Source organism: Triplophysa rosa, linkage group LG12, assembly GCF_024868665.1.
Source record: "Triplophysa rosa linkage group LG12, Trosa_1v2, whole genome shotgun sequence".
Classification (NCBI taxonomy): Eukaryota; Metazoa; Chordata; class Actinopteri; order Cypriniformes; family Nemacheilidae; genus Triplophysa; species Triplophysa rosa.
Genome location: NC_079901.1, coordinates 11,487,494 through 11,506,327, shown reverse-complemented (window position 1 = coordinate 11,506,327; position 18,834 = coordinate 11,487,494). Strand labels below are relative to the sequence as shown.

The 18,834-nt window shown below is 37.2% G+C and overlaps 1 protein-coding gene across 1 annotated transcript; it reads right to left on the bottom strand.

Moving 5' to 3' along the window:
* Nucleotides 1-2,400: 2,400 nt before the first annotated feature.
* On the bottom strand, nucleotides 2,401-4,647 carry rap2b (RAP2B, member of RAS oncogene family). Its single transcript, XM_057348164.1, has 2 exons — nucleotides 3,692-4,647; nucleotides 2,401-3,339 (listed from the first exon to the last, which is right to left on the bottom strand). Exon 1 carries the CDS (start codon nucleotides 4,281-4,283, stop codon nucleotides 3,732-3,734), a length of 552 nt encoding a protein of 183 aa, XP_057204147.1. The 5' UTR covers nucleotides 4,284-4,647; the 3' UTR covers nucleotides 2,401-3,339; nucleotides 3,692-3,731.
* Nucleotides 4,648-18,834: the final 14,187 nt, after the last annotated feature.

The following is an 18,834-nucleotide window of genomic DNA, read 5'->3' as shown; positions in this document are numbered from 1 at the left end:
GCTGAAAAATTAAAAATGTTGTAGCAGAAAAGCCTTAATGTTTGTTGTTTTAGATCAACAACAGCTTTTCAATTATACTTGATTTAAAGATATAATAACGCATGCATCAATTTAATATCTGTATCCATCATTTTATATTTAAAGGGGTCATATGACACGGCTAAAATGAATATTATAGTTTGTTTAAAATGTAATGCAAGGTGTATACACGATTTAAGGTTCAAAACACAGTATTTTCAACATTTCCGTGCATGTTTGTATCTCCTCTTTGCCCCGCCTCTCTGAAACGCATGGGTTTTTAACAAAGCTCATGGCTCTGAAAAGCGAGGTGTGCTATGATTGGCCAGTTAACCAGTGCGTAGTGATTGGTCGAATACTGCAAGCGTGTGACGGAAATGTAACGCCTTTTGACCATATTTGGAACATCAGGTTCCAAAGCAATTGTACTGACAGTACTGACTTGCATATACATTTGGGCGGTCTTAGTCAACTCATACCACGAACTGACGTAGACGTATTTGTGGAGGTGTGGTTACACGAGGCATTTCAGGCAGGTCTGGGTGAGCATTCGCTTTCAGATAGAATGCATCTTTCGTTCCGACACTTTCATTTTTGCAATTTTACGTGTCTATTACATGCATGGGCAACTTATAACACACCAAAGACACAGAAAAACAAGTGTTCGCGCCATATGACCCCTTTAAGATGTCAACCACCTAACATTACACAGTAGGTTGCTGTAAAAATGCACATGATACTGTGCATATACACATTTTTCCATTCAAAATATTTTTAGGATTTAGACTGCGAAGGAAGAAAGCCTGAAAACAGACAAACTAACACAGGCACAGTCGAACAGGCACACAAACAAAAACACCACCCACATGCACTCAAGCTGTGGTGCAATACTTCCTTTAACACACTTGCAGCAATCTCTTGCGACAGGGTTGGCACTGTATTATAAAAGCTGAAAAGCACAATCACTCCAGGACTTAATCTAATATAGCAAACCAAGCGCGGCATTGCTTATCTTGAACATGAAATGCATAAGTCAATATACAATATACAGATGAGCATAAAACTTAAGAGTAATCAATTATCTTAATGTCAAAATCAGTTTGACTCTACGAAACATCATCAGATGGTAAAATGCACAAGTTAACGTTTTGAGCTCAAGAGATACTTTTAAGGGCTTAGTAATCGTTGTCATTCAGCAACAACACTGCATAGCAAGGCACAGTGAAAAATCAATAGATAGTACTGCAGTCTTCACAGCCTAATCAGGGTCATATGGTGGCTCTTAATCCCCTTAAAACATACAATCTTCACATAGCAAAGCCTCGGGGTACTGTCTCCGTGGCAACACGGTCACATGACACTGACACCAGAAGACCTGTGACTGCTCAGTCATCGGCACTTACTGACCACAGATCAGCTGAAGACAACCTTCCTGTTATCATAGAGAAGACATGAAAAAGAAACATATGTTGGCAAATTGTAGAGGAAGCGAAACTTTCACTCTTCGCAGTAGAACATTAAGTAAAAGTAAAATTGAGTTATTTACCGCTTCTCCTATAAAAAGGACTTTTAAAAATCTAAGTTATTAACAATTTTGATGCTGCTTTTAGCCTCAAGTTAAAACCAAGAGACAGCTCACCCAGCAAGACACCTACTAACCTCTCCAATACGGAAAGCACACCAAATTCCTGAAGTTTAAAAGTAAATGCAACATTACCTTAAAGACCATATAATAACCAACTCAGGAGGAATGAAGCATATAAATACTTTACACGTATATAATTATGTGCAGCGGGCACGCCTGGTTTTGAACATGGCCAAAAAACCATCTGCTATTTCTAAACCTTTCCCAAACATCTGTTTTAACCCACGTTTTGCACAAAGTCAAAATCACTCCCGAAGCATTTCCACCCCTGTGTGTATCATTAAGTTATCACCATGCAAACACACGGGCCAGTCTAACATTTATACAGTCTAGAATGCAGCTGTGGAATGTTACCCTCCTCCTTCAACTCAAAGCATGCTTAGGTCACATGACAGCTTCTGCTACATGACCCCATTACTGTAACTCCACCCTCGGAGAGTTCATTATCAAGTTGCATCCAAATGCTATGCAAGCGCACCTTATTTGTTTACAGTTTCATCAAAGTGTGTTAGACAGGGTCAGTCCTGAGAGACTGGACCTGTCAATCAAAGCAGTACCGTAAATTAGCATAACTGGCAGCAGCACAAGGATGCTCGCTTACTCATGCCATCTGAGAGCTGTGTATTCATTGCAACATACAGTTGATTGCATAAACGATTTCCCGTTAAATTGATGGATTATTTAAACATACCTACGCTTGAAAATGTGCAAGCAGAAAGAAGGGGAAACACTGTTCATGATTTTTTAAAAATGCAATTTGTATTAAAAGTCTCTTTAAAACAATCAGACAGCTGTTAAAATGCTAGTCTGAAATTAAACGTACAATCGGATTAGAATTTCAATGGTACATCACATTTGTTAAAAACAAAATAACAAAAATCTGATTTAACTGGTCTAGAGAGACAGTGGATTGTGGCTTTGAGTCTGGGGGCGTCAGTACCTGCGTTTCACACTATATTTGGCCAAATCTAGACCAGTTTCAAGAAAAGAGCCAAAAATGTTTTACTTAAAGGCCAAAAAAACTCTGTGAATTGTGATAACTGCCATTCCATTGACAATAGGCCTTTAAAACATTGTTAACCCCCAAAACAATCAGCAAGTGTAACAGTTAAGTACTTTGTGGATTGCCATGAACAGAGATTCCTTGCAGACCATTGCAGCTTGGCACTAAACTCTTGAACAGCTTTTAGGAAGGCACTCGACGCGATGACGTAAGCTCCGACGTCCTCACGTCACAACAGTAAAGTCTTAGCGCACGCTGGAGGAGGAGAAGGGGGGAAAGTGGCACGTGAAAGTGTTTTTTTTTCAGTTGTGACGTCATCCGCCGGCAAAATAACAGAAAAAAATGACGCGATAATTTGATTCACGACGAGGGTTGCCAGGTCCGCGCGCTCCTTTAGTCAAACTCACGTACAGCAAGAAAAATTATACAGATTTTCCTCCCGTGTCTCAGTTTTCCACGTCTTGGGGTTTAAGTTCCAGTTATGAGTGCAATCCGAAACGGGCGTCGATCAGCAACTTGTGTTGACATCAATGCTGTGCATACTCCAACCCTAGCGGAATTCCTGAAGAGTGATCCACTATTCCAGGGGGTCTCCTCCTCCCCTTGAGGAACTCCTACTCCAAAAAAGCCAAGGCCAGGGGGGAGACACGTAGCTCAACAGTACAGAATTCCTCTAAAAAAAATAATAACAAAAACTAATGAATTACTACCGCTAGTTCGTGTTGCAAAAGACAATACCACACTCGCCGGCACCTGAAGAAGAAAAAACTCAAGAAAAACACAAGTGCCTACGATTTCAACGCGTCGGTTTGTCTAGATCCCAGAACATTCAAGTATTCTGTCGTGTAAACACTGGTTTCAATATTCTTTTGTCGTGTGCAAGACAAGGTAGGACACTTTATAGGAATACTGATGACAGTTAACACCAGAAAATAAGCGATGTTTGTTGTGTCTTTGTCCTAGAGCAAACTTGTTAGTTCTCTTTTTAATCTTACGGAGTCTTTATTGACGTGCGGCTCACTCACCATGGCAAACAGGAAAGGGGACACATAAATGCTTTTCTGTTTAAAGAATAACACAAGACGAACAGCACTGATCGTCTCCATTTGGCGCCGAGGCATAGTTCATTTGTCGGACAATTTCTGCAAACAGTTCGTCCACCGAGCCTTTATTTTTGGCTGAAGTTTCCATAAACGGGCAGTTCCACTCGTCCGCCAGAGCTTTGCCTTCCCCGGAAGAGACTTCCCTCTCTCCTTCCAGATCCACCTTATTCCCCACCAAGATCATGGGCACTCTCTCGTACCGTTTCACGCGGATGATTTGATCCCGCATGGGTTTGATGTCCTGGAAGCTCTGTTGGTTGACCAGACTGTAAACGAGTATAAAGCCCTGGCCGTTTTTGATGTACAGATCGCGCATGGAGGCGAACTGCTCGGTCCCCGCCGTGTCCAGGATCTCCAGCACCGAGGGCGACGAGTCCACCTCGATCTCTTTGCGGTAGAAATCTTCTATCGTCGGATCGTACTTCTCGATGAAGGACCCGGTGACGAACTGCACAGTCAAAGCCGATTTTCCCACGCCGCCGGATCCCAACACGACCACTTTGTATTCTCTCATGGCTGCTAATGCACAGGCAGGCAGTCACTCCCTCTCTCTCTCTCTCTTTCTCTCTCTTTCTCTAAAAGGCGCGTGCACCCGCTTTGAGACGCCCTGCTGTTTCAGTCCGCCGTCCTTCCGCTCGCCGCCCGAACCCAGCCCGATCTCTGGCTCAGGGCGAGGTTGCTGCTGCACGATGTGTGTTCTGGGGTGAGAATGGGCTTGATTCTGGCCGTGCCCCAGCATTAGAAACGCATCGTGTTGGACCTTGCGCCGTGTCTGTGCTCCGGGAGCGATCAATGCATGCGCCTATCTCTCTTGTCTCTATCGCACACGCGCGCAGTTTTCCTGCCCACAGAGTCTACAGGACGTCACGTCTTTACGTCACCGACACAGAGTTTATTAAAGGCGCAGTCACCTTTCTACTGCTACACACGCTGGAAGTTTTTTTTTTTTTAGTGGGTACCACGCCTAGGTGAAAATATGTGTGTCGCAACTGCATGAGTCAGGACTGATTCTGGTCAGAGTGAGAAACCATTTAAGATTAATCCAAAACGCGTGTTATATAATTCTGTAAAGTAAAAAAACCTTGTCAGGGTGGGTCATTATAGATTTAGTGGTGTTTAAATTATTGTGAAAGCTATGTTGCACTAAACGTTTATGATGGTTTAGGACAGTGTTTATTTTTTAACCTTTACAAACCCACCTGCCGGACTCTCGGACAACCTAAAGACGGCTAGTATAATTCAGCAAGATTTTATGATTTTCGATTACTGATAACCTATGTATAAAGTATGTTAACTAAATGTTAAGTAGATTGTTGTTAAAAATCACGAGTTAAGAGATACTTAGGATTTTTTTATACTTTGATGTTTTTAAGGAAATGTTATTTCCGAAATTGCTTAAAGATAAAGTTTCCAAAGCAACATTATGTGCAATACCAGAGCATAGCATTTCAACATTTTTTCCCACTTTGTATCAACTGTGTATCCGCTATATTTTTTTCAACTTGAATGCTGTGTCAGCATAATGTATTTGGTAAAGCTGGATATTCCCCTTTAATGTGACGTCAAATGTTTCTTAAAAACACAAAACCTGTATTAGGACTATGCATAAGAATATGTCAAGACAGGAGTGATTAAGACAAACTATAATTATCCTAAAACCTGTAGCACAGACATGACTAATGCTTATTTCCTGTATGTCAGGAACAGAGGTTATAAAACAAGGTAAAAGGTTAACAATGATTTTAAAAGAATTCCATAAGGCACGAGCATCCTTATCATACAGGGATGGTGTGACTTGACCTGTTAGATTCGTGACAACATTGCTGGGAGTTATCTTACCTTACTGTAACTGTATCTATGTACTGATAGAAGGATAGAAACTTTATTTTATATTTCCTTTTATGTGTGCTAGCACATATATACACCACTATCACAGCTTATCAGAATGTTCGTTCAGGTTCCACTGGATATATTGATATATCTTTCTCCTCAAACATGACATGATCACTTTCAAAAAGTCCTTCTTTTTTCTTCACTTCAGAATGGATGACATTTCGGTCCTTACTTTATCACCAGTTACCCATTCTACCAGAGAGTGGCTTCTAAAATCAATCGGATTGGATCTCTGGGTCGAGTGTAATAATTTTCATCCTACACTAAGATGCCCTGGGCAGCAGTTTATACCATAAATATCTGAGGATCAAACAGTGGTCTGACCAAAGTCTACTAATTCACACTGCGTTTCTGAAAACCTGTTGTAGATTCCAACAGAAGCAGAAATCAATAATACACAGTATTCATACTGCTCACCTTTACACAGAGGTGGGATGTTTTTATCAAGGAAGTCTAGGATTCTAGACAGCAGACAGTGAGGGAAACGCGATTATGGTGTGGATAAGGACATCCTTTATTACCAACAGGTAATACTAATTAACTTAAGCTGTCAATGACTTTGTCTTTGAACCACAGTCATGCACACAAGTGACTATTGTTGTCATTGATTGCCATAGTGAGCAATAGTTGTGTATTGACCCAACGGAGGCCAGTAGGCTTGAGGGGTCATCACACCTTAAAAGCACATGCTTAATCACTTTCATTGTACATGTCAATTAACATACATTAAACATTAAAGGCAAGGTAATTTGCTAAATTAACATATGTGTATTTGTTTAAAGCAACAACAACAACAGTAATAATAATGATTATTATTATTTGCAAAATAATTATCATTATAATATATATACTTTTGAATCGTAGAGTAACTTAATAAAAGCCGTGTTTAGAATCTTTAGGCATGGTTTTGACGATTTTCACACACAATTTTACACAAGCTGTTGTTGAAAACTCCTTTAAAATGGATTTACAGTTTGTCTGTACAGGCTCAGAACAACAAGGCAGGATATTTACATAACGTGATGTGTGTGTTGCTAATTCATTGACTGGTAGACCTGTTCAGTCACCATTGTTTTGGACAGACTGTCATGGATCAATGACAATAGTGTTGGTGCATCAGTGTCTTTGATGTAACACAGACTAATGAATCATATGGACCACAGTCATCCAGACAAGCGAGGGTTAAGCAGAGTTACAGAGGCATTGCCCTCCATTTGGCCTGAATGCAAATGAAACTGTTGACTAAGGCTGACTAATTAATTACGTGTATTGCAACTGTGCAGTCAGTATAGATTTTCTGCCTGATTTTTAATCATTCTCTTGGCCCTGGTAGGAAGATCTCGGGTATTTTCCCGCAAGTGCTTTAAGATTTTCTCTATGTAACAATAGTGGCATCATCTTCATTCATTTGAATAAAAGTCATGACCATCTGTGAGACTAAAAACACCTCAAGGAGAGATAACTCAAGAAAAGTTTGTATTTCAAGTTGTTCTCCTTTATAGTTAATTAAGCAAACATAACCTTCATCTCATGTTCTGGATTTCTTATATAAAAAATACATTTTGTAAGCAACCATCACCTATTGAGCAGTGAATATGCGTTGAGGTAAAAAGGTAGCCTACACCATCAGGCCAGACAAGCTGTTTTTCTTTCTAATAAATAATGAAATGCACGGTGTTACATGAGGGCGTGAGGCAGGGTTAGGTCATCAGAAATTAATTTACCTTAACAGGAAAAGTGGCTTACATGCGGTTAAAATACTGACAATAAAATCATATACATACTTAGGGGTTACAGTTATAGATTATGAATTTAAAAGGACACACTGTTAATATGACATAATTTAATTATCGTATTTTTAATATAACAACGTGTCTTAAAACAGCAGCGATTGCAAATTCTGTAGAGCCACCTGGTGGTAAAGTAAAGCTTTATTTTTAAGATAAACGTATTGTACAATAAACGCAATTGAACGCAGGTGATTGCGTTAAAAAAATAGTTATTTTGAATGCTCAGATTTTAAATCGTTTAATCCGCTCTTTGGATGTCTTTAAAAGTTATAAGGCAATAAAAAAGAAAAATAAAGAAATGTGAAGTCACCAGTTTACCACAAGAGGGCAGTATTAAAAACAATATAAACTGAGCGTGAACACTGATACCACAGTCATACCATTAAAGGGAAATGCCTTTATCGACAACATTTATCTGTCTCTATTTCTTCAAGTGCTAGACCTTAAAAAATGAACCTGTTACTACATTAACACCAGTTTAAGTATGACAAATTTACCATTGTCTCCCTTTAGTGACCTTAGTTTAACCATGATATTTGTAATAAAGCTATAGTTTATGCAAATTATAATCAATCCAGCCAAAAAAAATTGTTTTTAAACCTTTACTGTAATAAAACAATGGTTCATTTTTATAAGGGTAGTTAAACAGGGTAAGTTTTAGGCAATTCTCAATTTCTCCTAGTATGTTGACATAAAAATTACAGGCTTGTTTCAATTAGTGGTATCTATTGTATGACAAGTATCTCTGAATTAAATGTGTGGTGCTATATAAACGTCTTAAATTGTATTAAGATTGTCTCAATTGTTTCGGTAAGAATTTGTCTTACTTATGAGTGCTTTTTGAGCGGCTTTTTTCGATCTTTTAAAAAACAATTTGTCTCTAGGTTTTTACTAGAACTTTATAAGTCTATATTTTCATTTAGATCAATTGTAATAACTAGTCACATGTTGTGTATGTGACTCTCTCATTTTTGGGCACCAAAAGAATATACGAAAAACGCCTAAACAGTATCTGGTCATGTTCTGCACTTAGTCTTGACAGAACCAAAACAAAAGAGCCGTTTTAATCCGACGCAGTTCTTCGGACACTAAACCAGACTGAATCTGGCCAAGCACTGTTGGAGTTTTTTTTTGAGCGGTCCGCACCTTACAGCTACATGATTGTGGGGAGCCGCTGAGCGTTCGAACAGCCGGATGAGCTCAGACAGAAGAGAGAGAAAATCAACACAGACCCTTTCACTCTTCCCACAATAACCGCCTTTCATGGCTGACATTTCACAGGCATTAATAATACATGCAAAGCTGTGGATAGAGAAACCGGCCAGGGGTTGAGGCCATTATCACTGAAAGTGTGTGTTCGGGGCCAGAAGAACGGCACTTTGCAATGCTCCACACATCCTGTTCGAGGAGAATGAGCTGGTGGTGGGGCTAAATGGCTGTCAAGCAAAGAGAAAGCAATTGTAAAGATGGTTAAAATGACTTATGAGATGATTAAAATTACTCAATAAGATTCCACTTTTTGCTTTGAGTTTTCAAATACAGTCGAATGCATTGATTTCATGTGTGCTTTGTGTTGTGCGTAGCATTAAAGATGGATCACCGTATTGTAAAATGTCAGCATGTTTGAAATTGTTCTGTAGAAACATACAAATGCTTTCGGGATGTAGAACCCTCGTTACATATACATTTAGTCATTTAGCAGAATATAGGTTTTGATGTAACTATAAGCTTGACAAACGTGAGACATTAGACAGTTTAATCTTACAAAAGCTTTGTGTTTCCTGATCTTCTGTTCATATGGTGATAATGGAGAAGTCAATAGAGATGGAATTAGAGGTTGTGACCTAAAGTAGCAGGAGATTAAATTTGAGAGCATTAATCGACAAAACGTTGTTAGAGAGTAGTGCACTCAGCCTCGCTTAGTTCCACTTCCTATTGTTTTCTCTCTGTGCACTGCAGATTGATTTGTCCTTTTATTCTAGATTTTGAAAGATATCAAAGAATATAGAGTATTTAAAGAAATGCATGCATTCTATATAATAGGCTATATGAAAAGAGACCAATTACTTTGTCTTTTGGTTCTTTTCAACATTATCAAGAAGCATACAAAATATAACAAGAGTTGCTTTTCACACCATAAGGAAGACAAACCAGAGTGAAAACGTTGTCAGAGGGACAAACAGCCCCTCAGTTTTAACAAAAGGAAAGTTCTAGAATAGCATGCACGGCCAGTAGTCCAAGGTGTGTCTTCAGTCTGTGTGTGTGTCCATGTGGTGGATGTATGTTTATGAGACTATTCACTGCTCACTGCATTCTAACTCTCTCTAATACAGTAGTTCTCAAACTGGGGTCCGCGGCCCCTGGGGGGGCCCCGAGATGGATCCAGGGGGCCACAGATTTTGTGGCATTTTATGAAATATAGAAATTGATCATAGATTTTATGCAATCAAACATCAGAAAAATAAGACCACCAGACAAAAGAATTGATGTTTCAGCATTTCAGCAACCTAATATGTTTTTGTTTAAATAAAAATGTTAAATTTAAGATTATAAGTCTTTATTTGCCACACTCAACACAAAGGGGGCCTTACAACGAAAAAGTTTGAGAACCACTGCTCTAATACACTACTACAGCACATGGGCGTCATGAGAATTAATATTAAGTTAGGGATGGTGTAAGATTACATAGCATCGATAACTCTTACACAAAGTCTGAGCTATTCACAGGCCCCAAAAAGGGTGAGTAGAGTCTAATTTTAGGTGGATATTCAGATCACCCGTGTCAATTTACCCTTTGACAACCCACTGCAGAGATTTACCATTTCACAGTGCTACCCTATATCACCTTAACTCACATCCATAGGAGCTCAATTTGCAGTGGCTTAAAATCAATTGATATTTATGTGCAACAATAAAACATACTTTATGATAATGTGTAGCTAAACTGAATAAGTCATCATTTAGTCAGCTTTGGAAATCTGAACACGGAAAATCAGTACATATGAGAAGGATTTAGCATCCGATAACACATGTAGTTTATTGTTCTAATAATAATCTGTTGGCACTGAGTTTCACCTCACACGGCTGTCACACTGTTCATACTTGATTCTATCTGTTTGATTCCTGTAAACTTTAACTTCAGATCAGGGTGGTGATCACAGTGAAGAATGTTTTACCCACTTTGTCTCATATTAGCTCTGGGTCCATTCACATACCCAGATATCTGCAAAACTTTCAAAGCTGTTGTGGATGTATTTAGCTTTTTTTCAATTTCAATGGTATTTGAGAGGTAACACTTGTAAATTCTTATGACTGATTAAAACTAATAAAATAAAAAGATCTTTGGATTATAAATAAAAAGTTTACATAAAATAATACTAGGAGTGAGTCTTTAAAAGGATACCCAAATAAAAATTAACCAAATTGAAATGTTTTATTTTCACTTTTATATATACCACTTTTGTTAGCCTTATTGTGTTTTTATGGTGTCTTTTTATGAGGCCTCACTGACTGTAATTGTATATAATTGAAGTTTGTAGTTATAATTGTAATTTAAATTGGTTAGCATATTCTCAGTACATCTTCAAAAAAATTCTTTCCCTTATGAAAGTGAGAGTTAAGTTATGACATTTTCAATGAATTAACCTTTTAACTGTTCCCATGGCTCAAATCATACTGTCTGCTCTGAAATAAACCAGCATGCAGGATCTAACAATGACAAACAGTAGAATACTGTAGTTTTATCCATCAGAGTTATTATAAAATACCTCAAAGATGCTTTGCTTCTCCACTCTGCAGATGGCAGGAAACTGGATACCAGACTGCACTGCAAATTCATGCGGGCAGACTTTAATTAAACAGATAAATTATCCTATAGGGATAAGGAAGCAAATAGGAAAGTCTTGGTAAAGGGTAGAGGGCAATATCGTGGGGCACAGATGATGCAGTGGCATTAAAACAGAGTCAAACAGAAGCCTCCTGGCCACAATTGCTTAAAAAATGGCTACCTGGATCATTAATCAGAAAAGGTTAGGGGTACAGTCTCGAGGTCTCTTCTCTCTTTATACCTCTATTTTAGTTCGTCTCTCGCTTACAGGTTCGCAAAATTAATAGGGTCAGTCAGTGAAGCAGGAAGTTTAGATAGAGACTAAACAAAACAGAATGAGGATAGAGCAGAAAGAGGAAGAGGGCAATGAGGCTTCAAAAAAGCGTGTGCGCTGCTCTTCACATATGAAAATGACTGCTGGCTCATCTCTCCTCTCATCCAGATAATAGAGGTTACTTGGATTTCACTCTCTCTGCCAAACCTCTATATTGTAAAAGGTGCGTGAGAGTGTGTGTATGCACATCAGTGTGCAGAAAGAAACAGGGAACTTGTGAAAAATGTACAATAAATGACATTGTTTGAAGTGAAAAACAAATGAAAAACTACACAAAACTCATGGTTATTCTGGTTTGAAAAATGTGGGTGAAAACCCAGCTAAATTCATTTTTTTGCGATTTACAGTTTTCTACAAAGAAATCATATAATGTAAAAAACATTATGTGAAAATGTAATCTTGATATCTTTAGTATTGATTAAGTCAAAGATGTCAAAGATTGAAATCATAGTGAAATTAATGGTTGAAACCAAATTTTGATGCTTATTATCTCAAATTTAGAATTTAAGACTTTGGCCTATTTTTCACAGACAGGGTCACAAACTTGAAATGGCTTGGAATAAAATGCTTGTTTTTCGTGAAGTTACAAAATAGGCCTACAAAATTACCCGTCATGCATTTTTATCTATTAGCAAAAACACACTCATTGCAAGACCGGCTTCTATAAACCAGCTTTAAAGAATTCATAACATGAGATCATGGAAATGACATTTCATGCAGTGTGCATTTTGCTTAAACAACGTTTTCATCTATTCACCTTAGAATTAAAAACATAAAGGGATAGTTCACCCAAAAATGAACATTTTTGTCATCAATTACTCACTCTAGTTGTTCCAAACCTGTATACATTTCTTTGTTTGGTTGAAAACAAAGAAAGATATTTGGAAGAATGTTTGCCAATGAGATCTCTGGGGAATCACCGAATACCATAGTAGGAAAAAATTAAATGGTAGTCAAAGGTGCCCCAGAACTTTTTGCTTTCATAAATTCCTTAAAATGTCTTCTGTGTTATGCAGAACAAAAAAAATACAATTATTTTTCCTACTATGGTGGTCAATGATGTCTCAGAACTGACAGTTGCTTACATTTTTCCAAATATCTTTCTTTGCGTTCATCAGAACAACGAAATGTATACAGAGTTGGAACAAACTGAGGGTGAATAAACCATGACAGAATCTTCATTTTGGGTGAACTTTACCTTTAATTTAAGAAGCGAAGAAAAGCCATAAAGAGAATGATAAGGATACATAAACCAACTATATAACCTTAAAAAGTCACTATATATAAGGCCTGTAGTCAGTGTAAAACCACATGCTGACTTAAGAAATAAAGACTGCTCTGTTGATCCAGTTGTGTCAGTGCAAGAACAGCTGAATTGATCTTGGCAAAGATTTTGTGTCCCGCTGCACTATTTCTTGCCAAAAACATACTTTGTGTTAATTAAGGATGTGCTTGGCCATTTCATATTATAGAATGCATTTAATCAAAGCACAATTCATTTAATTCCCCCTGACAGCAGTTTGATTTCACCTCATTATTGTCCATCTCTCTCATTCCCTCTTTTTCATTTTTCTGTCTAGGCTTGATAATACGGGGATCCAGATGTACTCTGTGATGTCAGCACTATTTCTGGGTGTTTGAATGAGACCTGTTGAGGTTGGTAGGTTACCTGTCTCATCCACTCTGTTAGCTGGACATACAGCCTTTCTCTAACTCACGTACACATAACTTCCATTACTTTCTGCCACGCTAAAGAGATGCAACTCATTTCTTCAACATGACATTATTTGGTGAAACCTCTATTGACGTGTGTCATTCATCTCCCCACATGGCCAGGTCTGGCTCTTTAATCCTGTCTTCAGATTGCATTCTCGCATTCGTGTCTGGCACAGTCGATATAGCGCTTTATGACCCCCTCATCTCCCAGTTCAATCAGAGGACTTAGGTAGCAAGTACACCACAGACACAACAGTGTAGCCAGCCTAGAATGTCATGGCTGGTGACTTTGACCACAGAGCTTATCTCTCTGATGCTTTCTTTTCTCGGGCTTAAGATACAGCTTCAGTTATTATCCCACAGTACTGAGACTGAAACGTGACCTTGTAGGAGATCTTAAAAAGTTTCTAGGGACACATTGTATTCTTTATCACTGGGTGTGTCTGAAATGGAAAACAAGATTAAGTTTTTAGAATAAGACAAGTTTTTAACGTAAAATACAAAAAGTATATATATTTTATATTAATTCTATGTACATTTTTGACAGTCCAATCAAATATAAGTCATAAATACAGCCGTGAAAGAGAGCACTCCAGATTTGCCTTTAATCAGTATTGTTTTAATTCCAGTCCAGTTACTTTTGAAATTCAACAGATAGCAACCTCGGGAATGGCACAGTCACCCAACAGCAATGTGAAAGACTGACAGCATGACAAGACGTGTGAACTGGCTTATGCAAACCAAATATTCATTTTGAAACTGATCCTAAAATACATGTAAAAACTTAGTGTTGATTGAAACATGAATATGAACTTGTGTTTTGCTTGCAGTATTCAAGATCTGCAGACATTGCATCTTTATTGTTATTTTGATCAGTTTGGCCCGTTTCAATTTTTTGCAAATAAAAACCAATGTTGGTTGAAATGTTGTCAAACGTTGTTGAACATGTCAAAACACGTACCTAAATAGTAAATTGAGATATGGAGTGGTATATAAATATGTTAAGATATATAATGTATTAGGCCACAAGATTCTAATAACTGCAATTACTTCAACAGTAGTTCATTTGCCACAATGTAGTTGAATGTATTGCAGAACACATTGTTCCATGTAGTTTTGGTAACTAAATAATGCAGTAATTCTTGCTAAAATTAAATTTCACATATACTCTCTGATATTTACACTACATAAATAATTATTAGTTCATTTTTAGTAAGAATAGAATTTGTTAGTATGGTATCCAAATTTCTATAGTAAAAATACCTAAACAACCCTTAATACATATTTTTGTCTCATTTCATTGTGTTTTATTTGCAGTGTGTCACATTTGAAATTAATGACAACACTGTCATTTACATGCTCATTTCTCTGTAGATGCTTATATCCAAAGTGACACAAATGTGGAGCATTGTGAGAAATTTGCCAAGAGCTAAAATATCTGTAGTATTACACCCAATTCAAGTTTCAAAAGTAATCCAGAACACAAAGTTTTAAACAAATAAACACAATTACTTACAGCCAACTAGCTGCAACACGTATGTATGAGTTACACATCACAGAAAAACACAACTCCACAATGTAGATTGATTTGACATGAAACATGACAACTGTATTACTCGTATGGGTTTTGTGAATGCCAGAGAGCAGTGAAGCCAATTTTACTACCATAAATCATTTCTCAAACCATGAGTCAAGATTTCTCCTTAGATATGAATATTTACACTAAGGGACACAGGCTCACCAGTGGGGATGCTGATTTTAAATGATGTTGGGTCTATATGTACACATGTGATGTACCTCTTTGCAGTTCTATGCAACACTTGAAGAAACACAAACACCAGCTGACCACACATAAACAAAAAATAACCGAAGTGTATACGTAGCTTTTATAGTTCAAATGAAACTGGGACGTAATTCAATTGTATTCTGAAGTGCTAGGGATGTGAAAACATGTGGGTCAAGCTCTGCCAGAGAAAACTAAAATACAGAAATATTGTCTTGGCTGTCAGAGACCAAGGTTGGTAACCAGGGTGGTATTCCAGAAAGTAGGGTTAACTTACCTTCAGCTAAACCCTGAACTCTGGGTTGATTAACCCAAACCTTATTTACTCGGGGAATGTCGGTTCCAGAACACGTTTAAAGGGTAAGTTTAATCAACCTCACGAAAGATACCTAGAGTTAACACGCGCTCACAGATACAACATGAAGACATTGTCAATGGATCCCAAAGTTCACAAGTCACCATGGAAACGGCCAGGAAGTTTAAAAGTTTTTCACTGTAAAACAACGTTATAATGAGTTTTTTTACATCGAAGGCTTGAATCTGCATCAGTGTATAAAGTGTGGGATTAAAAAACATAAAAATCATATTATTTAATTTTTAAGTTAAACGCCTTAAATTAATTATTTAACTAAAAATATAAATAGTTTAAATATATGTTCTATTTTTATACTGAAAATGTTAAAATATATACTCATAAAGTGTCTACCATGTTATTTTACCAAAATTGTGTTGTTGTACCAAAAACATTGTAAAACCAATGTTTTTTATTACATTGCTAATTTTATAGGCAGTATTAAATCTCTTTTTTGTTCCTTCTCTGTATGTTCCTTAAAAAAAATCTACCTTTATTTGTTTTTCTGAAAACTGACTTTGGCTGAAGATCTCCTGTGACAGTAGAGGTTTAAAATGTTAGGCCCAGTCACATGTCCAATATATAATGTAGCCTAATATACAGTATATCCCTTTCAAATACATATATATATTTTTTTTTTTCTTTTGACTTTGTTTGCTAAAAGGCCATAACTTTCCAAATGTGAAATGAGGTGTAAAAGGCCTATCTACAAAGACCAATAACAAATTGTAATTTGGAGAAAGGCCTTTCAATACCGTAGAGGAGGCTGAGGATCAGAAAAACATTACTAAGAAATAAAGTCTTTAAATGTAATTTATTATATATCTGAATTAAAGTGATAAAGGGACATTAAATCTGTAAACACTATGATAGGTGATAACCTATCTATAATAATTAAACTTATCCTGGGAATGAGGCCTGCCAGACTGGGAATCAAACATGCAACCTTTGAGTTATAAGTCTATCTCTCTAACCATTACACCACAACTGCCCTAAAATGAGTCAAATATTATAGTTAGTGGGGAAGAGTAATGAGATGCAAATTCTTAATAAATTGTTATGAAGTTACAAGAATTGTAAGGTGTGCATTCTATTTATGAATCCAATAATATTTGGAGATTTAATAATAAACCAAATTAAAAGTATGTACAGTATTCAATATAAATACATAAAGCCTTAAATTAATTAAGAACAGCTCACATTATTTTGATTAAAAATTATTTTATTTTAAAAAGGTTACAAATCATAAAATTTGCATAAAATCAGTTGTGAATGCTAAATCGCAATGCGTGTGACTGGAAATGTTATAGTAATACTGTAAAATTATAATATATTATAGGCTACGTAATCTGTGCTTCCATGCCCACTTGACACTCATCAAAAGTGCACGCATGCGCAGATAACCCCCGAATCTTAGTAACATTTCCTTGAAATGAACTTGAAAAGTTGCTATGGTGACGTATACATACCCAGAAAGTTACCTGTTTTTGGAACCGAAAGTTGAGGTTATCAGCAACCTACCCTTAAATTTACCCGGGTATGTCACATAACCAGTTTTCTGGAATACCCCCCAGGCCATTCTGGTTTATATATAAAAAAAGGCTGTGCATGCCTCGTTCCTTGTTTCTTCCTACACAAACAAACCTTGTATAAATAAATGAATGCAGCAAGGAGCCTTGAAGAATAAACATAGGACCTTTGTTCGGTGACTAAATGCAAGATGGCTGATCAAACATGTTTGTAATAATTCTCCAAAAATGAGAATAAAAATGGTGCTCAGGGATTTTATTCAGACTGCTATTTTCGTGTTCCATTAAAGAGCTTAGAGAATTATACTGTGATAATAGAATTCATTAAGGGAATAATTCATTGCTAAAGGCACCATGCTGAGTTCATAATATTCACTTCTTGAGCATTTGAATCCATTAAATGATGAATTTCAATGGAAATCAGCTTTGATCAGGCTTTGGTGGCAGAACAAGTGTTCGACACAAATCATTTACATTATTTACAATTTTACAATTGAATTTTAAATCTTGCTCTGTGAGAAATACATTGCATATACTGTACTATTAATCTAAAGAAATAGGTTTGAAAATGGTCATTTGAGAGATAAGATTTTATCTTCAGAAACAGCTGATAACTCAATAAACAGACAGTGGATATGAAAGATGCAATCAATACTCCTTCAGATCATTCCATACCAAGTGTCCATTTTTCGATTCCAACACTTTATAGATAATAAATCATATACATTTAAAAATATTAAATTTTTAAAAAAAAAGAGAAGAAAACACTGAGGCGTAGGGTTGACTGGAGCTGGTTTCCACACTAATCTTCCTGATGGTGGCATTATTTGTTGTTACATAAAAGCGGAACTTCCACAGCACCCACTAGTTCAAAGAGCTATTTCACTTTGCCCTGTCACCATGGTAATAGCCTTGACGGTCTGTTCCTCTACTGCAAGAAAGATTTGTTCTCTCTTTCTCTATCTCCTTGTCCCTCCTCTCTTTTTCTCCACCTCTCAGTTGTTCACAGAGGGCAGGTTTAAACGGTGTCACAATATGAAAGAACAGCAGATGGAGGCGGAGTGACTGGCAGGGCTCGGTGGTTTTCGTGCCTCAGCAGGTCTGATGGAGGCTGGCATTGTCGTGGCGGCCTCTTCCTTCCTGCAAACACAAAAGCGCACAGTGGCAAACATACACGCTCACATAAGCATGCAGAAGCACGCTTTCGCAATGGTCGATTCATCCATTCAAACACACATTAGCACACACACGTTTGAATTTACAAAAACAAGCACAGGTGGGAAACTTATTATAGATTTAGCAGAGTAAAACTCATAAAAACAATATGTAAAAACTGTGAAATAGCAAATGCCATTAAAAAGAGATTTTCCCCGTTAAGTTACAAAAAGAAATTCAATAGCTCAGTCTAAGTCAGAATCATGTTTTATAAATTTACACAACTCAGGTCTTGAGGCCCTGTACCAATCCTGTCCAGCATCTGTAACCATTCGGCTTTTGTTCCTCTCACAAAGAGTGACTATAGGAGAACTCTGGGAGGAAAAGAAAATGCAGTGTTATTTATTCCTCTCTCATTCCCTTTCCTTCCTTGTCCTTTCCTGTGAGAGAAACAAAGAGTCAACCCGCTCAGGGAAAAGGGAAAGCAATTGAGAACGGCGCAAGGTGAAACTGGCGCCAATGCATGATACCCATCGGCTTGAAATGGAAGGGTGGAAACAACAGAGAGCTAAAACACTGTAAACAGTAAAACAGTAATGAATAGAGAGAGAAATAAAAATTAATAAGAGCTTTCTTGTCAAAAGAATGGATTTTAAGTCGATTTGGATAAAAGCATCTGCATAAATG

What these genes read in the sequence shown, in the direction of transcription:
- rap2b (XM_057348164.1), bottom strand. Translation starts at nt 4,283, where the DNA reads ATGAGAGAATACAAAGTGGTCGTGTTGGGATCCGGCGGCGTGGGAAAA.